General features: G+C 28.2%; 1 protein-coding gene and 1 non-coding gene across 2 annotated transcripts in view; both read right to left on the bottom strand.

Annotated features, from left to right (window-relative positions):
• LOC135923303 (putative uncharacterized protein DDB_G0282133) overlaps nt 1–17,890 on the bottom strand; it is a 38,588-nt gene extending 20,698 nt beyond the window's left edge. The window contains exons 1-2 of the mRNA XM_065457975.1: nt 17,718–17,890; nt 17,574–17,635 (exon numbers count right to left, since the gene is read on the bottom strand). Of these exons, the coding sequence (XP_065314047.1) occupies nt 17,574–17,635; nt 17,718–17,804 (149 nt within the window). The 5' untranslated portion in view covers nt 17,805–17,890. The remainder of the gene's footprint in view (nt 1–17,573; nt 17,636–17,717) is intronic.
• Nucleotides 17,891–24,438: 6,548 nt separating this feature from the next.
• LOC135925603 (5S ribosomal RNA) lies at nt 24,439–24,557 on the bottom strand. Its single transcript, XR_010571688.1, has one exon. It is a non-coding gene; the product is annotated as a 5S ribosomal RNA (ribosomal RNA).
• Nucleotides 24,558–27,354: the final 2,797 nt, after the last annotated feature.

Raw genomic sequence — 27,354 nt, 5'->3', positions numbered from 1 at the left:
TAATTAATCTCAATTAAAAAAAATAATAATTAATTATTTATTAAAATCGAAAGCTGATAAATCTTATTAAATTAAACAACTCCCCATCTCTCCTCCACTCCCTGCCCGAGCATCTTTTCTTTATTGAACAAATATTTGATTTTCGAATTATATATAAAAAGTTAACAATAAAGTTGAAGATAATCTGACTAACCTTTGAAATGGTAAAAGGAAAATAATATTTATAAAAAGTTTACCAAGAATAATTGTACAAGTCTTTTGAAAAAGAATATGAAAGGGAAAAATATATCACAATTAAGATTGTAATAAAACTATTTTTTTAAAAATCGGTCTTTTAAAAGTAGTGTTCTTGTTAAACAGCTCAATTTGAGCCGATTTTTAAAAACGGCGAACTCAAAATTTTATCCAGAAAAATATTATGCAAGCCTAAAGATTTGGATCATAGATGGCACGTTGGATTACATCTTTTGGCGAAATCACGACGCTTAGGCAATATTTTCCTGGCTATAATGTTGAGTTAGCCGTTTTTGACTCAAATCCAGCCGTTTAACAACACTACTTATTATCGAGCTAATTTTTCTCTAACAAAGATTTCCCAGGTCTAAACAAACGTACTTACTACGGAAGTGTGTTTAATGTATGCGAGCTAATATGTTAAAAAAACAGTAATTTTCGATTAATAATAAGAAAAGTACACCTTTTTTTATGAGTATTGTAAGGATATTGTTGTTCATCAGAGATCCACAATACACCGGTCCCCGGTAACGCCTGAATAAAAAATTTTGGGGCAGGTCCGGGGAATTTTTTTATATGATTCCAATATTTCATAGAGGTGATGTTCCATAAGGTGTTGTGTTTTTAATTTAACCACTTCCCGAGATTATAAAAAGTTGGGACCGCGCAAAAATTTGGCCGGGCCGGGCTTTGGCTAACTTCCTACCGGACCCGAAACTTATAAATTTGGCCAATTTTCAGACCCCTGATCGCCCATATTCTTATGCCAACCATATATTTATATAACAAAAAAATGGCGCCCTAGCTGCTTTTTTCTGATTAGTATGATTTATTCAAACTAACAAAAAAAAGTTAAGACGAGATAGGAAGGCAGTCTCAATGACATATAATACCTAGACTGACGATGCATTCATAATAATGCATTTGAAAGCGTCGTTGAATGCAAATCAGCTGGACCGGCCATTTTGGTAAACCCATATAGTCAATTATTATCGTGATAAAAACTACTATAAAATGATAACTTGCTTCCTTATTATCCCGATGATCAGGCAATTTCTTTAATAAAGTTTGCGTCAGGCATAGTGATAAATTGGCCTCTCGTCTAAAATTTTTAATAATGATATAAGTATAATCAAAATGGCGTCCCCAGCTGTTTTTCATTGATGTGCACTTTTAATGAATTTATCGTCAGTTATTATTATATATGTCATTGGGAAGTCTATAAACCCCCCCCCCCCAGTTACCCTTCCCAAAACTGGGTAGATCTCAAAATCTCACAATATTTGCCAATTCCCATAAAACATATGGGATTGGCGCGATTGTTTAAAAAAAAAGAAGTATATATATATCAAATACTTGTGCAATATCAAATTAAAATCTAATAAAGATTAAAGGTTTTATATATATTAAAAATAAAATATATATACAAAAAATAGATTTATAAAGATAGTGATAAGTTATTTCCAATAAAATATTCCGTTATCATCAATAATATCATCATTTATACGTTCAAAGAAGCCGCGCGTATATTTATAATTATCAACAAAAAAAGAAGAAGGAATTCACATTTATTTTTCCCTCCTTTCTCATTTTATCGATACCATATGAGATCAAATTCCTTCTTTCTTTTTTTTATATAAAATCAATTCCTGGAAAGGAATAATAAAGGAATAGCGGCATTTTGGTAGTATGATAAAAAGTTTTCCTGTCAATTTAAAAAAAAAACTACTCGATAATCGATTTAGGTTAAATACCGCCGCGATAAAATTTTGATTCTTATTATTTATAAAAAAAAATATTTATTTTAGGAAAAAAGTTGTTTCATAAAACTAAACAACAAAGATTTTTATAATATAGAAAAGAATTTTTTTTTCTGTGTGTGTGTTCGAAATAGATATTTTGTCGTGGTGACATTTTCCAAAAAAATTCGGGGTAGTCATTTTTTTAGCGTTGAGCTTAATAATTTTGATTATAATTTGAACTAACGAACCAAAACTATAATCGTATTTCGTATATTTCGCCGCGAATTCGCGCTAACTGTGAACGTAAGGTTAAGTTGGTTAACGTAGGTGGCCGCTCTACTCCATTAATTAAAATTTAAAGCCAATATTTTTTTCAAGATGCCAATAAAAGAAATATTACCTAAACCTTGAGATTTGGCGCAAAGATGTCAGAAAGAGTTGGACACTCTTCTGACCAAATCTCGAGTACAAAACAAAATAAAGTAATCCATTGGTCTCTTTTCCATGTGGAATATGAGGGCTACAAAAGCCTCTTATTTTCACAATCCCAAAAACCGGCCGTAATTAGTAACCCTCGACGTTAAAAACCCGGCTTCTATAAATAATGAAAACCCTAACCTTTTCGAGCGAATTAAGGCTTATATGTTGGAGCATAAAAAGCAAAGGGTAAAAGAGTTGAATCACCGGGTAAATAAAGGTAATGGGTCCATAGTTGAAGCGCGAGTTAAACAGCTGATAACGAGATCAATATTTGCTTTTTGCCAATATCTAACTAACATCATTAATTCTTATATTTTCAACGTAGTGATTTTGGTATTAAGAAAATTATTATCAGCTGTTAAATCGCGTCCATTGCATTGTGAAATGCACTTCTTAACCCCTTACCCGTTTTAGATCTCTTTATCACTAAGAATTTTAAACACTATTTAGACATTATATGTTAATTATCTAAAATAATTAATTTCATATTTATTTTCGTAATAAAAATTTTTTTTTTCATTTAAATTCGAACCCAAACCCATAATTAAAATAATATAGCATTGAGAAGTATATACATATATATTTTTCCAGACCATCCACCTTGTGCTTCATTAAAAAGATGATTATAAATATTAATCCTATTCAGTGGTTTCTACTTCATCAAGGCAATGGTAGGACACATGATTGTTGATATTCTCATCAGGGACCCCCCCCCCTTTCTTGTCCTTAAAATTTGACCCTCCCCCTTGAATAGGGTAAAAGTTCTGATGGTAAATTTCCTTGGTCCTAAAAGGGTTTTTTCGCGGGTTAAAATCGTCGGTGACATGGGCATAGAAACCGCGAATCCTATTAACTTTGTACAACTAAAAATCCCATAAGTATTAGATTTCGGTATTAGGCGTGTGTCTATTGCCAAAATATGAAATTTGATTGCGTTATGTAGCCATGGTGCTAAGTAGAGCCCTGCAACTTCAAATTTATTTATTTTTAGGCCCGAGTAAGGAAATAAATACAAATCACTGGTGGCACGCCATTTTGGTCCTGTAAAAACAATTTGTGTTAAGAATTTTATGAATATAATCTAATCTTATCTTATAAGGGAAACCAAAATGGCGTTAATCAGCTGATTTGTGTACAACGACGCTTTAAAATGCATTTTATTAAATAAATTGTCAGTCTAGGCAAGTATTATATGTCCTTGGTGACCGAGCCATATCCGAATTTTTATTTTAGACATGAGCCTTGTCATATGTCTTTTTTTTTCATTCTAACGCAACGTCAGGTGTGAGAACTAAAGTCATATAATTTTTGGCAGTATATAAAAATAAAATATGATTCCATTATTTCTGCGACAATAAAAGAAAGTCTGATATACCTGTCAGGTATAAAAAATAATCAATAAACTAAATAAAAAAATTCCTTTTTTCCCCCCTCTTTTAAAAGTTACAAAGTATGAAAACCCTCAAATTGACCACCTCCTTATATTGACCCGTAAAAATGTTTTATATATACGGCTCATTCTTTATATTGATCTGAATGTATGTTAATGATCGCTCACCTTACGAAGGTCTAACCGTACTCCAGAGCTCTAGATCCTCACCCTAAGTCAATGACAAATAAAGCCTATTAATTTGATTATATAAATTAGTAATTAATATTATTAAATTGGTTTTGGTAAAAATAATTAATTGAGAATCGCTTGATTTACTTTCAGATGAGATTTATTTTGAAATGTTTATAAAGAATAGGCCATCGACATTGTTGATATTAAGAATATTAATGGCATGACCGTACCAAGATTTGCGATATGAATAATGTTTTTTGTTTTTTTTTGTTTGATGGTATATGTTTTAGGGCATCGGTTATAGTACTGTGGTATGAGTGTCTTAATGAATGACATAAGTTCGAGTTTTCTATAGGTAAGAAGTCTGTGAAGAGGAAGAATGTTGCAGGAATTCCAAAGATTAAAATTAGAAATAATATATGGGTATATTTGATATTTAAAATGTTTTTTAAAGATTTATTAATAAGAACTTGGGTTTTATTTAAATTAGAATTGGTAAAGTCCCAAGTTTCTATACCATAGGTTAATGAAGATATGATGTAAGTTTTGAAAATTTGAATTTTAAATTTATTTGATAAGATATTAGTATGCCATAATTTGTTGAAGAAAAAAAAAATTTGAATTGGCTTTAGTAAGTTTAGAAGATATGTCCGGTTTAATTGAGCCTTTATAGTCAATAATAATGCCTAAATAATTAAGGGATTTAGTAAAAATAATATTTTTGTTATTAAATTTAAGATTAAGATCTAGAGAGGATATAGAAAGTATTATAATTTTATTAAAATTAATTTTTAAGATTCATTTGAAGAAGAACTAAAGGCATCATCCTATCTTCCCCTTTTTACAAAATATTTACTACGCACATCTTCAACCTTATTTCTGAAGATATTAATAAAAATATTCATAATTCTATTGCATCCTTTAAACCAGGACGTAATACCGCCGAATTAATTACTTCACACAAAATAAGACTTGAAAAAGCCCATATTTATAAAACTGACACATATGTTATTTTTATTGATATCCCAAGAGCCTTTGATTCTATAAAACACCAATACCTTTGGAATATCCTTTTCAAATACAAAATTAATATTCATTTTATTAAAATTATAATGTGTATCTATGAAAATAGTCTCGTTAATATTAAACACAACTTATCCTCACCTTACTTCAAAATCAAATGCGGCATTAAACAATGATGCCCCCTTTCTCCTTCCTTTTTTAATTTAATAATTAGTTATCTCATTTATTCTTGCAATCTTCACAACGTCGATTGGCTCTGATATGCGGATGATATCTATCTGTATTATTACCGAAGATTTTATAATTATATTAATAATATTTTTACGAAAATCTCTTTAGTTCTTCTTCGAATGAATCTTCAAATTAATTTTAATAAAACTAAAATACTTTCTACATCCTCTCCAGATCTTAATCTTAAATCTAATAACAAAAATATTATTATTACTAAATCCCTTAATTATTTAGGCATTATTATTGACTAAAGGCTCAATTAAACAGGACATATCTTCTAAACTTACTAAAGCCAATTCAAAATTTTTTTCTCTTAACAAATTATGGCATACTAATAATCAAATAAATTTAAAATTCAAATTTTCAAAACTTACATCATATCTTCATTAACCTATGGCATAGAAACTTGGGACTTTACCAATTCTAATTTAAATAAAACCCAAGTTTTTATTAATAAATCTTTAAAAAAACATTTTAAATATCAAATATACCCATATATTATTTCTAATTTTAATCTTTGGAATTCTTGCAACATTCTTCCTCTTCACAGACTTCTTACCTATAGAAAACTCGAACTTTTATGTCATTCATTAAGACACACATACCACAGTACTATAACCGATGCTCTAAAACATATACCATCAAACAAAAAAAACAAAAAACATTATTATTCATATCGCAAATCTTGGTACTGTCATGCCATTAATATTCATCAACAATGTAGATGGCCTATTCCTTATAAACATTTCTCAAAATAAATCTCATCTGAAAACTTGGCTAAATCAAGCAATTCTCGATTAATTATTTTTACCAAACCAATTTAATAATATTAATTACTAATTTATATATATTAATATTTTTTCGCATTTACTAATATTATAAATTTTGTATTAATATATATAAATTTATAATCATAAATAATTAATAAAATAAAATAATTCTATACAATTCATTTGCCTAATCTTTCTCTTTACATAATTTCCCAATTCTTTCCTACTTTAATCCTTTTTAATCCATCTCTTTTTTCATCTTTTTAAAATTACTAAATTCCTTTTTATATATCCCATAACTATACATTATTACTATATATATATAAACTTCTCTTCTTACAATTTAGTGGATACCAGCTTTATCCACAAGAGATACCGTAAGCTCTCTTAAATTAAAAGGGCCCTGACAGTAAGGTAAATGACTGCCAATTTTTTTAGTGAATCATTGCTTATTCACGAGAGGTACCGTAAGTCCTCTTAAATTAAACGGACCCTGACAGTAGGGTAAATTAATGCCAAACAGTGAATGCAAATTCACTGCACTGGAGACGCCCTCTATGGGGTGGTGGAATGCCCACTTAATTGTGGGATGTCTCCCCAGTGTATAATAGGATAGGATAATTTTTGGCAGTATCTAATAATAAAATACGATTCCATTATTCCTGCGACAATAAACGAAAGTCTGATATATCTGTCAGGTATAAAAAATAATCAATAAACTAAATAAAAAAATTCCTTTTTTCCCCCTCTTTTAAAAGTTTCAAAATATGAAAACCCTCAAATTGACTACCTCCTTATATTGACCCGTAAAAATGTTTTATATATACAACTCATTCTTTATATTGATCTAAATGTATGTTAATGATCGCTCATCTTACGAAGGTTTAACCGTACTCCAGAGCTCTAGATCCTCATCCTATATTATTAAATGAATACTGACCAAGTTTATCGACTAAGAGGACACCTCCTGAGTTATCGCCCGAGATTTCGATAACGCAATCGCATCGTAACCCCACCCAGCGTTAAAGTGCCTGAGCCTTGCCATATTAGTGGTTGACAAAGCTCAATCAGGAAATCGAGTTGGGCTTGGAAATAAATACTATTTTTTTAAAAAAAATGATTAAATTGTATATTCTTTTACGATATCACATCTTTCAAGATTATTCCTCATAACTAGCGTTGTCAAAAATAACTAACGGGGAAAAAATAACTGCAAACCGTGACGATTGAAAAGATGTAACTAAATACAGTTACAAATGTAACTTTTAACAACACTACTTTAATATACATACTGAAAAATAAATAAAATTAATTTTTAGAATCGATTTCGGGCTGGAATTAATTATAAGATGGGAATGATCGGGAAATTGGGATTATTGTCATTTAGGACCGGGTAAAAAAAATTGGTCTCTCGAAAGTCCCTCTGTCATAGTTCCAGAATTATATAGTGGGTCTAGAATTGGAGTGCCCCATCTGGGCAAATGTTTAAGAAAATCAAATTAATGTTGTAAACGGCTTGTTTTGAGCCGATTTTTAAAAACGGCACTCAATATTTTTGTCAGAAAAACATTGATTAAGCCTCGAAATTTCAAGAATATATGTCTAGACCTTTGCTCCTTCTATGAACAAAATTTTCAGGCTTGAGTAAAATTTTTCTGGATAAATTACTGTGTTAGCCGTTTTTAAAAATCGGCTCAAAACGAGCCGTTTAACAACACTAAATCAAATATTAAAATAGGAAAACCTTAGCAAAAATTAATATTTTTTTTAAAATCTAGTTTTTATTTATATATATATATATATCAGAGACCTGCAGAGGTACCATTTGTACCGCCCGACCCGGATTTTTTTTAAAAAAAATTTTCAGGCCCGGCCCTGGGTTAATCTCTGATATATATTGAGAATTAATAAGTTATTATCCACTTCTAATTCAAAAATTTTGAAAAATGTCGAGTGGAACACTCCAATTCTAGACCGATTATATATAATAAATAAGAAATTAATTAATTAATAATAATAACATTAAAAACCAATTTAATTTAATAGACATTTTCATTTAAAATTAATAAGGGTTTTTGTAGTATCTATACATCTATTTAATAAATAGCGCGAATTCGTTCACCTGTAAAAGATATATATTTTAAAAAAAAAATAAAAAAAATATAAATATAATTAATTTATGATTTTATTTCTTTCAAAAAAAAGTAAGAAGAAAAAAAAAGCGACACTTACCTGTCCAAAAAGTTTTTATTTTCCAATATTTTATTAAATATATTAAAAATTATTTATGATTTGCTAAAAAAATAAATAAAAATAAATCTAATAATAGTTTATATATATATATATATTAGAGACCTGAAGAGGTACCGGATTTTATTTCCAAAAATTTATTTCGGCCAAGCCCGGCCCGGATTTTTTCAGCCCGGCCCGGATTTTTTTTTAAATATTTTTATTTTTGATTATTATATAGCTAATAATGGCGATTTCAAATATTTTGTTGTAAAACCGGTGAAAAAAATTTTCAAGCCAGGCCCGGCCCGGGTTTTTAAAAAAAAATACGGAATATTCGCGTTCAATTTTTACGATGAACAAGAAATCGTTCGTTTTATATTTATATACATAGGAGAAACTATTTTATATATTTCTTGTATTTTAAGATAGGAATCGCCATGAATTTTTAGAAAACTACTCTAAAATTTATAATGTACAAATGAAGAAAAAAAAATACACAAAAGTTTGCGGAAGGCGTCAGAATGTTATAGGGTAGGTTAACTTCTACGCGCGCTGGACAGTATTAAATTTCCGATTAAATGGGATTTTTTTTAAAAAAATTTTTTTTAAATTGTCCTCGGTAAATGATTCGTTAATTAGATATCCAAACTTTTCTGCCATAGGCTTGAATAATATTTTTTAGCTAAAATAATGGGTTAGCCGTAAATCGAGCTGTTTAACCACCCTAGTGGCCATTTCTTTACCCTACTTGGTCCGATAGACGCCAATCAATTATTTACTTTTTTTAAAAAGATATATCAGAACCCGAGTACATACAAAAAATAAGATCATATATTTTATTTAATATTATAGTATATTTTAAAAAAATAATGTATTTTTAATATTAAATTTTTAATCTAAAAATCGCTTTATAAAACAAAAAATTGAACGTAATTTTTTTTTAAAAAAATGATTTTTTATTTTCGAAGAAGAAGAAGATCGATAATGCCATCATAACTAACGACTACAAGTCATAATCTAAAAATCATAAGAAGGACACAAATTAAATTGATTTGGGTTTTTGATTTTCAAAATTTCTTTCTTTCTTTCCATTTTTAGAAAATTTTGCGTGATACGTGATCAAAGCGTTTTCGCCCTCTGGTTGTGGATACAACCAGAGCTACGCTATGTTTTCCTCAAATCCATCAAAGTGGATATTAGATTTAGGGGGGAAAAAATGAAGAGCCCTTTACGCGTTTGTGGGCAAGCCGCAAGTATTTGAACACACAACAGTCCGAGAACTGTTGTTTAAGCGTCTTATAGACTTATAACAGAAGAGTTGGGTAAAACGAAAGCCTATACCCGTAATGACCGGACCCATGCAGGGTTGAAAAGTAAAGAAAAAACTATTTACAAGCCCGGACCAAAAAAAAATACGAGATTCGGTTTTTCGAATCATTGAGAAAAAAAAATAATAAGATGATACACGATTTAATTAAACTGATTTTTAATTTTTTTTTCTTTTCACAAAAAAAAAATATAAGCCATTTTTTATGTAAAATTAAAATATTGGCCTAAATTATTTTTTTTTTCTAATTGGCGAAAAGTTTTGTGATTTTTAAAAGTTTTACGAAAATTTAATCATTAAAAATTTTGAAATTAGTGAAATATTTGCGAGAAATATCAGATAATACCGATTTCAATGGGTGTAATATCGACTCAAAGTGAATATTTTAAATGGATAATATAACGATACTTTTGAAAATTTAATGGAAGAATTCGGAACATGTTTCGTATCTCTCAAAACTCACGAAAGTTATGCAATTCTCTTAAAACTTTTGAATAGTTTTGTTTTATATTTAGGACACATCTTTAAGAAGATTAAAAATAAAAAAAATCGATTCAAAATGTCACGAGAAAGTGGAATATAAACTCAGAAATCATTTTTTTTATATATAAAAAATGCGCGCCATAAATTATTTAAATTTTATTCTAATAAACACCAAATTCTTCTTGCTCGTCTTTCGTTTCTTTTCGAATGTTCATAAGAGTTTCTTTCCTTATTCCATTTATTTATTTTTTTGTCAAATAGATATCAGTCTCGAAACTGTGCAGCCATTTTTAAGGCTGTGTCCAAACCCGTCATGATTTTATTTTTATATTCAAAATAGCTTATTTATTTTTTTTTATTAAAGTTTCGAAAATTTGGGAATTTAATCTTTTGATATTTTGGACACGGCCTAAGGTGATAACAAGATGGAACCCTTTTTATAACTCCGTGAAATTAAATAAGTCTTATTAAGGAGATGGCCAATTCGATTAATCATACCGATTTTTAGAAGGAATATCAGATCCGCTGATAGCCATATATTATGGAGATAAAAGATATAGAAGATGAAGGCAAAAAAATATATTATAATAATGTAATAACACCCCCCAAAAAATTAAGGTGCTTAGAAAAAAAGAGGGATTTTAAGTTATTTAGGACATATCTATACACTTTAAATCCAAAGTAACCTGGGGTATTTTGGGTCTAGCATATCTTTATTAAGCTGGGTATTAATATCTGCATTCGGAATTTATTTTAACCGCGTATACGGATCTCATAAAACGGTATAAAATAAATATTCGTTAAATTATAATGGCATTTTATATAATAATTTATATATTTTTTATGCAAATATAAAACGATTATAAAAAATAAAATATTGATATGTCCTTCAATAAAGTGTAAAGATGATGAATTTGAATTATATTATATATATTACTGGCACATAAATAACAAAATAATTTATTTTTTTTAAAAAAAAAAGACACTTTACTAGTCCAATATCCTTTATTATTTATGAGAGTTTTAAATAGTGCTGTTAAACTCAATATTTTAGCCAAAAAAAATATAGTCTAAGCCTCGAGATTTCGTTACTAGATGTTCAAACCTGTGTGTCACCTGTGAGCAAAATCTTAAGAAGGGCCTGCATAATAATTTTCCTAATAAAACATTAATTTGATTTTCTCATTTTAAACATTTGCGCAGGTAGGCACTCCAATTATAGACCCACTATATAATACTGGAACTATGACAGAGAGACTTTCGAGAGACCAATTTTTTTTACCCGATCCTAAATGACAATAATCGGTCTTTAAAATTTAAATATGAATTGGAAAATTCTCATTTTTACCCCAAAATTTCTAATCTTCTTTCAAAAAAAAAATCATTTCATTAAATCTTTTTGTGATTATTTTGCATATAAAAAAAAAATCTTTTTGGTGATAAAAATCATATTTTGAAAAAAAACATACAATTTTGTGATCACTCAAAAGTCTTTTTTTTGCCACAAAATTTTGGGCGAAATTTTTTTTTAACTCTTATCATTTATTCATTACTTATGTCGTATTGGGATATGTAATCTATGTGGATACAGAATTTGAAAAGTTCTGATTTGGCCAGTAAATGTAATCCAGCAATTACCCCCCCCCTTCCTTTACTGTACCGCACATATTCTGAAGGAATGTTAGAAAAATCTTAGCTCCTTCCATTCAGCAACATAAGCCTGGCTTATATTTAACTCGGCTTAAAAAAAATATTTATTTAATTCTTACTTTCCTTGGTGAAAATTATTACGATATATATATATAAAACGACCAAATATTTTGAAATCCTAGCCTTTTTAATTTATCATGTTTCTTTGGAAAGCTATAATATTATCAATTTTTTGGTTAAAAAAAATAAAACAAAAATAGAAAGGGGGAAAAAACAGATTTTTTTTTTTCAAACAGGCAAAGATTTTAAAAATTAGATAAAAAAAAATTTTTGGGCACGCGAGAATAAAATTAATCAATTAATCATTTATTTATTATACTTTTTTTATAAGCCTTTTCTTACAAGAATAGAGAAAACATCGTGTTTACACGTATAATGAGATCGGTAAACCCCAGGTCCACCCAACCCGGCTAGTTAAGAAAACCGGCCCTCGGCTGGACCGGTTAAGATTTTTCGGCCATTTTTTAAAATCTATCAAGAATCAAGATCCCCCCGCGTCAAATAAGATGATTTTCAAGTAAACAAAACCAACTCCCCCCCCCCCCCTCCTGCTAACGCCCGTCTTATTAAAATTCCTCCTAATTTAATGTATAAATGATATTAAGATGTAAAAATAAAAAATAAATGGCCATTCGTTACTTTGAAAGAGTAACTAACGAGTTACCCGTTACATTTTATGTAAACGTATACGGGCATGAATGAAAAACTTTTTTCAATTTCCTAATCACAAATTTCCAAACAAAAAAAATATTTTTTTTAAGTAATAAAAAAAAACACATTTGTCCATTTACTCTAAATAATTATATCCGAAATGGAGTTTAAAATAAATAAAAAGCATTTATAAAATACGGAACTATAAAAAAACGAAATGTTTAATATCGCCACCATTATGGCCTTGACGATGCATTCATTAAAAGCGTGCATCGATGAAAAACAGCTGGGGACGCCATTTTGGTTACCCATATATTAAAAATTTTAAACCGAGAGGACAAGAATTTATTCCTATCTCTGACGCAAACTTTATTAAAGAATTTGCCTGATCATCGAGATAATTAGGAAGCCAGTTATCCATTTAATAGTGGCTTTGTAACACGAGAATAATGGCTATATGGGTTACCAAAATGGCGGGTCCAGCTGATTTGAATTCAACGACGCTTTCAAATGCATTATTATGAATGCATCGTCAGTCTAGGTGTTATTACTAACCATAATAGAAAATTACAAATTGAAACGAAAGAAATAAATAATTTTTTTTTAAAAAAAATGAAGAAATATAGAAAATAATTAAAGGTTAAAATTATAATTTCTGTCCATTTTATGATTAGATTTTTTTGGGGGGAGGGGCGGGGGAGAAAGGAAGGGGGTAGTGTTGTTAAACGGCTCGTTTTGAGACGATTCATAAAAACGTCTAACTCAGTATTTTATCCAGAAAAAATATTAAGAAAGCCTAAAGATTTTGCTCATAGAAGGAACAATGGTCTAGATATATATTAGCAAAATTTCGAGGCTTAGGCAATATTTTTCTGGCTAGAATATTGAGTTAGCCGTTTTGAAAAATCGGCTCAAAAACGCGCAGTTTAACTACACTAGAAGGGAAAATTAAATATTTATTTTCTGGGAAATTTTTTTTCCAAATGATCATCGAAGATTTCTTGTAACCCGAAAAGTCAAAAATAAAAATCATTGTAAAATGATGGATATATAAATATGAACAATTAATATAAAACTTATTTTATTTGACTTTTTTTGACAAAAGAAAATTATTTATCTTTTATTTATCATAAAAAGAGTAATAAACGTAAATAAAAAGTGTGGCCTTATTATACAAAGAGAACAAAGTTGTAATGCATGCGTATTATTTTACAAATTTATACAAATATACACGAAAACTAGACATAATGTTTTTAATTTTTTGGTATTTTATCGATATCTAATATCTATCTTCTCCTCTCATTCATAAAAATCATTAAATAATTCAATTTTGAAAGTTTAAAAAAAAAAGAAGTGAAATTATGAAGAATTATATGATATAGTAGGTTATTTGTTTCCGTCATCTACCTTAGATTCGAAATTGAAAATAATGAATGAACGAGTGTCTACCGTGATTTTCGACAATGCCAACTTCACTTCCGGCTTTAGTAAAAGCTGTCTTTTTATCTGTATAATAAAGAAGCAAAGGCCAAGAAAGCCAAAAATCCGCCGACCCGTTAAGAAAATTTTTATATTATATCCGCCGCAGTGTTTCGTAATGGTTACGATTTCTGCCTAACACAATAATCAGATGGGCGATTCCACGTATCCCGTGGCAAAAATACACTGTAAACATTTCATTTTTTTTTGAATAACTTTATTAATCACAAGAAGCTTGTATTATAAATTACATTTAAAATTCATGGGATGCTAAATTTGATTTTCCAAGCATTATTTTATCGAAATCTGAGGTTAGATATTTTTAAAATTAAAATCATGTTTTTTTCAAAAAAAATATAAATAGATAGTATATGATATAACTACACCTGTATAATTATAAAATATAAATATACATTAATATATAAAATACAACCACTAACTATGGTAATTGTAGCTTCCTTACTTACTATATAAATAAAATTAAAAAAACTTCAAGATTTCATAAATTCGATAAGGAAAAGGGAAATATTTTATTCTTTATCTTTCTTTCTTTTTTTTTGAGTAATGTAACTTTTCAATGAACAATAGGGAAGAAAATATGTTTGTTGTGTTTGTGTATGTTTGGCAAAATAGCTGGGGTAATTTACAAAAAAATAAAAGGTACATAAATTTTTTTTAAAGAAAAGTTGAATATATTTTTTTTTTATTTTTTTAAAAAAAATAATTTTTAAACCGAAATAAAGGATATCATTTTTTTTTCGCGACACGGGGGTCTGCAAGTAACAAAATTTTCGAGCCAGGGCCGGGTTGGAATTCAGTTTTTGCTTGGCCGGTCAAAATTCGTATCCGGGCCGGTTTCAATTTTTTACCAAGGTGCCCCGTTCCTATTTCTTATTAGCCAGAAATTCTAACTTACTTGTTTTTACGTATTTTATATTATAGCAATAAAGGCAAAATGAAGAAATAGTATTTATGAAATTAAATGATTACGATAGCGAATAAAACGATTTATATAAAAAAAAATATATCGGCCTATATTTAAGACTCGAGTGGGGCTGGAATTTACGATAATAGTTCAAATCGAGGGATGTACAACTGAATGAGATCTTTTAATTTTGATGGAATGTATTTTAAAATTAAACTAGTTATCTGAGGTAAAGGAGTGGGAAGGATTAAAATGGTTGAAGAGATGTAGGTTAGGGTTAAGATATATTAAAAAATGGTTTTTGTTTAAAATAAAATCATTAATAATTTTCCAAATTTTGGAAAATCACGCTATAACATATAGAACAAATAGAAATTTTAGATAAATCAGCTGTTGTTACGGCAATTTCCTAGCGTTGGACCATAATCGGATCTAGCATTCCAAAAATGGAGGGAAAAAATTGAGGAACTAATTAAGGTACGGAATCTGAATAAACTTTCCCAAATTCTAGCTACTATAAATTTCACAATGTAAAAAAAAAACCTTGGCAATTTTTTTTTCGCACGTAGACTAGAGATTTTACTATTGTTTTTTTTAGAGTAAATTTTCCAAATAATTTATTGAATAAATAATTTATAAAATATAGCATTTGCAATAATAATATATTAGACCTAAATATACAAGGTTAACAAGTGTGATGGTTAAATTTACCTAAGATTTATTTATTCATAGTTAACGGTGATGTTAAACGGCTCCGTTTTGAGCCAACTCAATATTTTGTTCAGAAAAAATATTGCTTAAGTTTCGAGAATTCGCTTATAGATGTCCAAACCGTTGTTGCTTCTACAAACAAAATCTTCAGGCTTGCGTCGTAACATTATTCTGGATGAAATATTATGTTAGCCGTTTTTAAAAATCGGCTCAAAACGAGCCGTTTAATAACACTAAATAGTTATTCAAAAAAATATATAATTATTTAATTGTAATATTAAAAAATATAATGATGCTAATAAGAAGTTATGTTAATAATTGTAATATTAATAAAAATATATAAATATACTATTGTTAAAAATTTGAAAAGATCATTTTAAAATTAAATAATTCATTATTCACATTGGTAGTGTTGTTGAACGTCTCGATTCGAGCCGATTTTTAAAAATGGCTAACTCAATACTTTTATCTAAAAAAAATATTAGGCAGGCGCCCAAAGATTTTGCTCACAGATGGCACAAGGATTTGAACATCTATTCGCAAATCTCAGGATTTAAACATTATTTTTTTGGCTAAAATATCGAGGTCACCGTTTTTAAAAATCGCTAAAATCCTTGCTGTTTAACAACACTATTCACTAGTTTAACCTCCTAACATATTATATTAGATATATCAGATCAAGTTTTTCTACTGGTAGATCTAATAATGATTTATAGTTTACCAGAAGAAAAAATAATAGATTCGCAGTAATAAAATAAATATTCAAATTGTAGGAACGCACAGAAAATAGTTTAAAAAAATTAATTAATTAATTATAAAGTTATGTTATGATAACAAATCAAAATTACTTTCAAAGATTGTTTATAAGTATGTATTTTTCAAACATGTTATTTTACAATTTAAATAATATTATATCATTCTTTTTGTAATACTTAAAAATGAAAATTTTTGTCAAAAAATGATTTTTTAAATTTAAGCCTTTAAAATATAGTATTTTGAAATTTTTTTTATTTTTTTTGACAATAATTTACATTTTAAATATTAAAAGATATTAAAGTTTCATTTGTAAAATTACATGTTTTCGAAACTACCCTCTCATTGTGTAACCCAACCCCATAAATAAGAATGTATAAAAAAAATTAATCACAAGATAAAAAAAATTATTTTAAATTAGCTTTGGTTGACAATAATATAATAAATGACACTAAATACAAATGAATGTATAGATATTCTAATAAAATACAAAATAAATTTATAAAGCTAATAATTTTAAGTTTTCTTAAAGCTGTGTCCAACCCCATTTTATAGAAATTTGAAAAGTTTGAAAACTTTCGCAAATCTTAATATTATAAAAAAATTGTATATTAATTGAAATTTATAAAATTTTCTAGAATTATGTTTTGGGCATGATTTTATTTTTAAATTGAAAATAGCCTATTTATTTTTTTTCATTAAAGTTTCAAAAGTTTGTGAAATTAATTTTTGATATTTTAAACACAGCCTTAACAAAAATATTTTCTTTTAATAAAATCACTTTAAACAATTACTGTCTTATAACCCCAACATTGGTAATAACTAATAACAATCCTGTTAGAATATTTTTGGAGAGTTGAGAAGGTAGGGAATATATTTTTGAAACAAGAAAATTAATTAAAAACTTTCCAAGAATAAAAAAAAAATCAAATAACAAATTTTATAAATATTTATCTAACAAATTATTCGAATTAAATATTCATAAAATATATATAGGAATGTGTTTTAAGTTTTAGTTAATTTTTGGTTATTATCATTGAGATGGCCAGGCCATAATATTTAAGATCTAGCACTGGTCACAAACTAGATTTAATATATAAATTGAAACAGTTGAATATAACATATAAGTTTTAATAAGTAATACTTCATTAAAAAAATAATAATCAATAATTAAAAATTATTAAAGAAAGCATAATATATTTGTATGTAATTTGATAATAAATGATTGTTTATTATTGGAATAAAATATGAAATATACTTGAGTGAGGAATGAAATTTGGTGACTTTGCAGTAAAAATCTTCCCATAATGGAGGAGCAATCTAATATATAATTTATAATTATTTTAAGATTATTTAGGAATATTTTATGAAACTAAAAATTTTAAGTGATTATTTCTTATACCTTCATTTCATTTATAATATGCTGAAATTTTTCTGCTATAGCTTTTATATCCTTTTCAACTATCTCCCCTCCTTGCAGCTTCTTCATTCTTCTTATTCTATCACGTTGGTTTGTTTTGTCTAAATATACCGTTTAAAAAATTTGGTTTCTAAACATATGATTTTGGAATTCGAACTAATTTGTTTACCTTCACAAGGAAAGGCATAAATAAATTCTTTATATTTAATAAACTATATTTTTGGGAAGAAAATTAATTAAAAAAAGTTTTTACGTTGTTTTGGGAAGATTTAAAAAAAATATGGGCATTAAATTCACAAAAATGGGTAGTATTTTTGTTATCAAAAAATAAATGTTTTTAGCACTATTTATAAACAAAAAGCAGTAAAATCATGAAAAAATCATAGTATAAATAAGATTCTCATTTTTTTAAATTTAATATGAGATTTTTGATAGTGCAAATGCCTATATAAACTTTATTTTCTGCAGGCGATAATAGATCAACTGGAATGTGTAATTGAAGGGAATATTTTAATTGAATGAAGTTAATTTAAAATTAAACAAGTATCTAATAAAACAAATATAAATATTAGCTAGAAAGAGATGAGCTCTGATTAATTAAAGGTTTTCGAGCTATTGATTATGACTAAGATGTATTAGTTTTGAAAGTGGTGGTATTGAACTTATAGAAATTATATAGTAAAAACTTAAGCGAATTATTAAGTTAAAGCAAATAAATCTAAAAACGTATATCATGATTAATACCAAAGATTTACTAAAATAAAATAAAACTATTTTATTTCATAAAATAATAAAACGGTAAAGATTTTAAAATTTTTCTTCTTTTTATATAAACATATTTAAATCATTTTATAAAAATTAGAATACGCATAGTTTAAATATTACTTTGCTAAAACAGACGATTTACTTTTTATAAACTAATAATTTATACAAAATAAAAAAAACTATTTTATAATAAGGAAAAATATGAAAAATCGATTTACCAAAAATTAAATAATCCAAAAAAGCTATTTTTGTGAGGAATGTCAATGTTTGCATATAAAAACAAAATATTTAATTACAAATTTATTTAAATAGAATAAAAATAATGCATGAGACAATCTTCCAACATCCCTTTTCTTTGAAGAACCTAACAGCGGTATTCTGCGTCATCTTCTAGCCGGATTTTCCACCGATTGCCTGGGCAGTATCAACTGCCCGCTCCTCACTAGGGCTGTTACCATGTAGTCCCTTAAAAATGTTTACCTCCGAAGCCCAAGCAAACTCTTATCAGGTATGGTAAGTATGGCCTCCTTGATATATATTGTTCCTCTCGTCTACTTTGATCCATGGTTATTGTCTTTAACTTTTTGATCCTCTCCCTAGAGGCGGAATGCCTCTTTTCTGGCCCGTTGTAACCAATCTCTAGATTCTCTGGGACTCTATTTTACGGATCTCCATATTTACAATTTTATTTCCTACTCGAATAATAAAACCTATCCCTTCCTTTCCTATTTCTTCTATCTAGTGAAGGTCACGGTCCGGTCTTTGGTCCGGACTGGACCGATAATCTCGGACCAGACCACGGTCCTTAAGAAAAAGATCGATGTAGACCGTGGTCCTAAATAAAAAGACCGGTCCTGGACCGGTCTTTTTATTTCTTTAAAAAACATATTTTTTTAACCTAATTTGATTTGTTTTATCATTTTATTAATATAAGAGTATTATATAAACAATAAAATTTATCCAATGGTATTGAATAAATGATTTTGTGCTTGTAGAGGGCATATTAAAATTAAGAGTAGATTGTGTTTTTTGAGATATTTTCATTTTCATCATTAGAAGTATATATTTTATGTTTTATCAGATGTCTGCTTAAGGTACCTAATTATTTTATAAAGAATAAGGTTAAGTAATTTTTACAATAAATTATACAGACAGTTTCTTTAAAAAAAATAGAACTATATAATAACTAAAATATTTTAATAATATTATTGCTTATTTTGATTAATTTATTGCTTAAAAAATTATAAACAATTATTTTGTTACTAGGTGCTGACTACATTAAATTTGGTACTGCAGTGAACACATACTTTATGTTTTTATTGGGACTATAAGTAAAATGTTTCTTGGACAAACTTATGGTTTTCATATTGTAAAATAATAATTAACAAAATCTAAAATGACTCTTCTAGAAAAATATCATAAAATAAAATATACAAAAAAATTATATTAATTGTATAGTAAAGCAAACTTAAACAATAATAAAAGACCGGTCCGGACCGCGGTCTGGACCGTAAAAAATAAAAAGACCGGTCCGAACCACAGTCCTCATGAAAAAGATCGGTCCGACAATCGGTCCGGTCCGATCCCGGTCTAAGACCGATAGAACCGGACCGTTGACCTTCACTACTTCTATCTTACCCTTATTTCTCCGTAATCTCTACCCCTAAAGCTCCACTTTATAGTCCCTTGATAATTTTCCATTTTTTTTTTCATTACCAACCTCTAATTATAAGTTTTCTACATGTATTTCCTTTTTTTCACTAAAAACGTCCAGTTACTATATTTTGCTATCATCCAAAAATTCTTTTTCAATAAAAATTTAAACTACTATAATTTTTCTATCATCCCAAAATTTCCTTTTCATTAAAAACCTTGATTTCCTTTAATATATCTAGTTTAAATTACTCTCTATTCTCGGTCGTTTCCATTTCACATGTCTCGCCATGTATCCATCTGGCCTTCAATTTCTACCTCACTTTCTTTCTTCCTAATTTTTCTTTACTACCCTTGCCCCATTTAATAGGACCATCAAAAAACAATACCCAAGCACGATTCCCTATTGGAAATTTCTCAACATTTATTTGTTCACTCGATGTTAATTTTCCTTTAAAAAATCTAATTCAGATCTCGTTTTTCTTCCTAAAAATATCCCAGCTCGGGATTTCCTTTTAGATGTCTTCATATTTTTGATTTCTAACAACGATAACTACTATTTTCCTTTTCCATATTTTTCCCTTTTTTAACCAACACTATTACTTGGTAATGTGGTAGCGAAACTAAATGATGTATCTTCCATCTTTCGCCAAATAAACCAAATGCTCTACCTTTAAAAGCTAAACTTCCATCTGATACTAACATTTTCATTAATCCATATTTTCCTATAAATTTTTTTATCTTGTCCAAGGCTACTCTTGTTGATAAACCAGAAACCTGCTGACTGGCAATCCATTTATTTTGAACTCGCATCTACCATGATTAAATATCCTTTCTTCTCATATAAAAAATCTACATGTATTCTTTCGCATGGAATGCTGGTCTTTGCCATTTATCTTTTTTGTTTCTTGCTGATATATTAGTCCACGTGCTACATGTATCATAATTTTTAGCTACTTCATCTATCTCACATTCGGCCAACAAATATATTCTTTCTATGCTTTGATGTCCGGCATGCACAGGCTAAAATATCCTTTCTTAATAAATCAGGTATAACTAAACGATATCCTCTCATTACACAGTTGTCTTTTATGTAATTTTTTCACAGTTTATCGGGAAATAAATCTTGTTCAATTTCTAAGCTAGATAACTCAACCTTATCATTCTCGCTTTGCATTATTTCTCCAGTTACATTGTTCCTCTCATGGACAGTTTCACATAAAGACTACCAATTATAATCAGGACCTATATTCTAGATGTCACTCCAACCTAAGAGATGTAATCCATAACATTATATCCTTATTTATATATAATAATTTTAAAAACCTAAAATCTTTACCATACTACCGTTTACTTGTTTAGCTCATATACTTCTTGCTATTAAATTTACTTCTGGCAAACATTTATTAAAATCTTTTACAATCATTAAACTGATCTCGACTCCTATAACTAATAAAAAGAACGTTCCTATTCTTATCTTAATCATAGGGCATCTACTTCTCTTTATTATTTCTTCTAATTCAATTTTCCACATATTTCCTGTTTCAATTTCTTTTACAATAATATTTCCATTTTTGATAATATCTTAATTTACAAATATTAAATTATTTATATTTGTTTCATTTTTTTCTAAATTCATATTATTAAAAAATTGGGACATACATACTTACATACTATTACTTTTATTATTTATAATATTATTCTTATTCTCCTTTATTACATTTCTCTTGTGAATTCCCTTCTTGTTCGCATTTCAAATTATTGCCAAAAAATCTTCTACAATTAGTAGATACGTAACCATTACGCTCACATTACATTATGCTTAGATGCATAGTTAACTCGCATTGTCGCGACATGTGTCCGTGTGGCCACCACAATAACAAATAATCGGTTTGTAATAATCTATCTTTCTAGTATTATTTTACCTTCTTATAATACTCTTAATTTTTTATAATTCTCTAGTTTCCATCTATATACATGCCGTATTTCTCCAAGGTTCAAAGGGGGTAGCCATTGTTTTAATATCATAACGCGGTCATGAATAAAGCAAAAAAAGCTAATGCCCAAATATTAGAATGTAAATAAAAGACATGAGTGAATGGCGCGACTACTTGTGAGAAAGATGCATTAATGCGATAATGAATGAATTTAAAGCTAAGTCTTACCCAGATGCGAAAATAAAAAATTGATAAAAAAAAAGAAGCCCATATATATAACGCGAAATTTATCAAATATGACGCCGTTTAAATAAGGGAAATAAAGTCATGTTACGGGTCGGCGGAAATGAAGGACTGAGCTGTCAAATAGGTTTAATTATAATAAGCGAATGATCAAGATATGCAAGTCACGATAACGAATACCTAGAAAAATGATGGCGAATAATATTGAAATAAAGAGACGTGAATTATTAATATGCGATTAATGATTTATTAACTTTGCGCAACCTAACCAATAAACCATAATCTTGCGATAATTAATTTAGTAATATTAAAAAAAAAGGGCCTTGAATATTAATGGTTTTTTTAAAAATAATTAATTTCTGATACCAAAACGGAATAGCTACAAATTTGAACGAAAATTAATCTAAATATTGGTAAGTTTTAATAAACACGACAAGCCTCAATTGGATATAAAAAAATGGATAATAGCGCGAAAATTTAAAGCTAAATGGCGAAATATAAAAGAGGGATAATTGGAATTGAAAAGTAAAAGGGAATACACAATACTTACCGTAATAAGTCTATGAATTAATATGAGAAAATAGCAAAGGAATAATAAATATGTAGCCACGAAATCAGTGTTGTTAAACGGCAAACTCAAAATTTTAGCCAAAGAAATATTGCCTAAGGCTCCAAATTTCGCTAATAGATGTCTAGACCCTTGTGCTATCTATAAGCAAAATCTTCAGGCTTGAGTAATATTTTTCTGGTGAAAATATTGAATCGTTTTAAAAATCGGCTCTAAGAGCTGTTTGCAAAGCGCGAGAAAGACGCTTGGTATGAGAGGTTTCTAGATATTATTTATTATTTTTTAAAAAAAATGTTTACCTTGAAACTATTATCAACGATTTATTTTAATTAATTTAAAATTTTTTTTTTTTAAAAAAAGAAAGAAAATAAAAATATAAGAACATGGAATTAATATTTTATATGGTAAAGAAGGAAAGAAGATTTCATCCAAAGGGAAGAGTCAGGCTTGTTAATCGATACTTTCAAAATGATCGAAACACGATCTTATCCAGGATCGATATTTTTATAAATAAAAAATCAATTTATGAAGGAAATTCATGCTTGATGCGAAATTAACTAATTAATATTAATAATAAAAAAATTTTGAAAAATATTTTCATTTAAACGTCTAACGGATTTTACTAAGAACATGTTAGCTTTGATTTACTAAGCAAGCACTCCACAGCGCTTGCTGGCAAAGGTGTGTTATATTCAATAAATAAATATTTTTTTAAAATTTATATCAATATTAATTAAATATTGAATAAATAAATCACCATTTGAATAAAATAGGAAAAATAAAAACGCATTTTTGCAAATAATTTCTCCCAAAGAGAGCGTCAATTTAATCCCTACAATAATTTGAATGAGCATCTGTATGCGGTGATCCTGTATGGTTTTTCTAATGGATAAATAAGCTTTCTTATATCAAGAGCTTTAGCGGTATATAAGGCCAATTAAGTTCAAATTTTGGGTGAATTATTCCTGCTAATAAGTAAATCTATATTAAGAAATGATAATTAACCTTTATCATACGGTGCTGAGGAAAGGAGAAAATGTTCTCATTTATATCTGTCACATCAATAACTGTATGTATATTATTTTCTAGATCTATAATAGTCACTAATAAAAACCTTAAAATAATTTATTTTATTTTTTCATAAATTTTTAAAAGGATGGAAGGATTGGATATTAAACAAAATGATCTATATCATGATTCTCAATTTAAAATCCGGATAAATTTCCAATATTAAGATCGAATCCAGGATCATCGATAATTTGATCCCGAATTTTTGACAACTTTGGAAAGAGTGAATGCTTGGAAATAATTTGAAAGGGTATTCGACGGACAAAGATTACCTCTTTGGGATTTCTTTTACTGCTAAAAATTCTGATGAGTTTATGTTGACACCGAATACTCCTGGATGTGTTGATGAAAATAAGTTCTACTTCTATTGGTTTGCTTTTCTCATCTCTGCTTAATAATAAAAAAATATCTGCGTTTCCTTTATAAATATCAAATAAAATTAAAAAGAATATCTATTAATAATCAAAAAAGATTACGACACCTGGGATTCCCAGGCGGTCACCCATCCAAGTACTAACCAGGCTCAACGTTGCTTAACTTCGGTGTTCGAAAGGGAACCGGTGTTTTCAACGTGATATGGTCGTAATCGAAATTAAAAAACTTTATTTTATAATTTGAAATTGATTCAATTTTGAAATTCTCAGGAAAATACAAAATACTCTTCCTTAACTCTCTTTACAAAATTTAATTAGTTTTTAATATTTTTATAATAAATGGTGTAATTATTTTAAATTAGAAAGCATTAAATATTTGGGTTGTATAAAATATTAAAGCATAACACTATTTTTTTAATTATTTTTTTATTCTTTTTTTAAAAGCATATTTTATTAACAGTTTAATTAATGATTCAACTAGTGACATTATATTATATGTTATATCTAAAAAAAAATTTCTAGTCTTTATTTAGATCATTTTAAACCCAGTAAATTTAACTTTCCTAGAGATCTGCAAAAGTAGGTCCGGCCCGTACCCGGTTCTGGCGGGGTCGGGCCTAATATTTTTAAATAAAATGGCCGGGTCGGGCCGGGCCTTGTAAATTTTTTTAAATATATATTTAAATTTATCAATTTTATATTGAATTTTTTTATGTAAAATAAAAATATTTTATTTTATTTATAGAACTAGACGCCATATAACATATGCCTTTTATTTTGAGTAATTATAAAGGTAAATTTTCTTTAAAGAAATTTCGGGTTCGGGCCGGGCCGGCAAAACTTTTAAAAAACCGGGCCGGGCTTGAAAAATTAGGCCCGATGCAGATCACTATCTTCCATATCCCATCCTTCACCGATAGTTTCATACAAGGGCTTCATTCTATTTTATCATGTTAATAAATGTATGTTTTAACGGTCTTTCATATAGTTTATTCAATTTGACAATTTATAGTATACAAAACTTTGAGAAATGGGAAACGAAATTTAAGCGGGATAGTATACGCGTTATCTTCAAGCGATGTGTTATTTCAATTGATTGCAAAGCTAAAATAGTGATAATTATTTTATATAATATTTAAGAAAATTCATATATACCTTTTCTATCGAATTCGCTAATATTATTTACAACGCATAGCAACATATGTTTTTCAAATTTTATCATAGCGATATCATCATATAACGCGTCATATTTATAAATTTATACTTATTTATTATATTAAAGATATTTTGCACAATTTATCCGGCCCTGGCCGAATTTTTAACCTGTTAGTGCCGGGAAGCGAAGACTTTTAATCCTTGCGTCCACGTCCAAAGCAGATTTACTTTTCGTAAGCAATAATGTATTGGGATTCAACTGTCATAAATTATTTGTTTGAACAACTAAATCTGAAAATATTATATGCTTTAATTTTTCCCGAAATTTCTATGTTGCGGGAATGAATTATATCCGGAAAAATTTAGTTGAGACTATCTACGGTCATCCTAACAATTCCTAATGGAACTTCATTTTTCGAATTGTTGAGCTTTTTGGGGGAAACTTTTGCACAAGGTGGAATTTTGATGGTTAAGCCTCTCTTTTTATTAATTCCTCAAATGATTTTTAAATTAATCATAGTGGCTCCTGCCAAAATGTTTAACATAAATATTTATATTAAAAAAAAAATTGAATTATCTTAATTTGCCTACAACAATAATTTTGGTATATCAGATTATAAAATGATAAAAATGTTTACACTGATTAACTAAAATCCACGAAAAATGTCAAATGTTTAAAGTTACAATTGATAAAATATCTGTCTCTTTTGTCATTGAGGGATAAAAAGGATCTTCTTAGCATTAGGCGTAGAGGGTGGTGAAGAAAGGGGTAAGGGATAGTTCCCTTTTTCTTCAGGATTGTAATGCCCTTTTAAGCTCACCCCCCCCCAAAAAAAAATATATATAATATATTAAATAATAGATTGTTTATATTTTAACGTTTAAGGCGTTATGTTAGATTGTAATTGGACTTTGTTATTATATTATAAATAATATTTTATTTTATTTCAATTTAAAATTTAATGTTTATGTATATCATTGTCTAAGGCGTTAATTTAACATATTACCGATTAAATTATTTGACCAAGTATATATATATATATACTAGATTATGTATACATGATATAATATCCGAAGTTGCAAGAAAATTAAAGATTAAATTATTCTCATTCGGATATCGACCAAACCACATAATAGTTCAAGACCAACCCCCCTCTTGTTTCATAATTTATCATCACTATAAATAAGAATATGAAAGAAAAATTTAGTAAACTATAATTCAAAATTTTTAGAAAAAAAAGAAGTGAAAAAAAAACCAATATATTAATTTTTTATAAAATTCTAATTATAGGCAAAGGCCTACAATAAGTAGGATCTAAAAATATCCAATAAAATTTATAAGGGAAAAAACCGACTATTCTTTCCCTCCCCTCTCTTCGCGAATAACTTACCATGGCTGTGTATATCTCAGAAAAATGCGTTTGCGAGACTGTTCAACTCTGGGCCACCTACATTTATACGGCATATTAAATAAGATGCATTAGATCATGTGATTTAACTCTATTCATTGCTTTATTTCTACTAAATAATTAATTTATAAGTTTGGGGATTTCAGATCTCCCACCGATCTTGCTCTCACTTCCTTTATTTCGAGCAGTCTACTCGAAACCCACAATTACGTACCACACCTCACAAAATGACTTTTCCTTAGATGATGCTATCCTGCTATGGAAGACACGTGTAGCCAGTTGTAGCATGCTGCGTTGAAGCCCAATTATCTGGCATGCTTCCAGGCCCAACAGATCGTTCTCTCCTTTCACTTCTTTACTTATTGGATTCGGGCATTAATTTTTGGAATTCATTCCTTCCAAAAATCTTCAACTCCAATTAACTAACAGAGCTTACCCCACGCAATA

This window comes from Gordionus sp. m RMFG-2023, chromosome 2 (assembly GCF_954871325.1).
Source record: "Gordionus sp. m RMFG-2023 chromosome 2, tfGorSpeb1-WG-v2, whole genome shotgun sequence".
NCBI lineage: Eukaryota > Metazoa > Nematomorpha > Gordioida > Chordodea > Parachordodidae > Gordionus > Gordionus sp. m RMFG-2023.
Note: the sequence above shows the minus strand (reverse complement) of the source record. Positions and strands in the feature narration are given on the sequence as shown.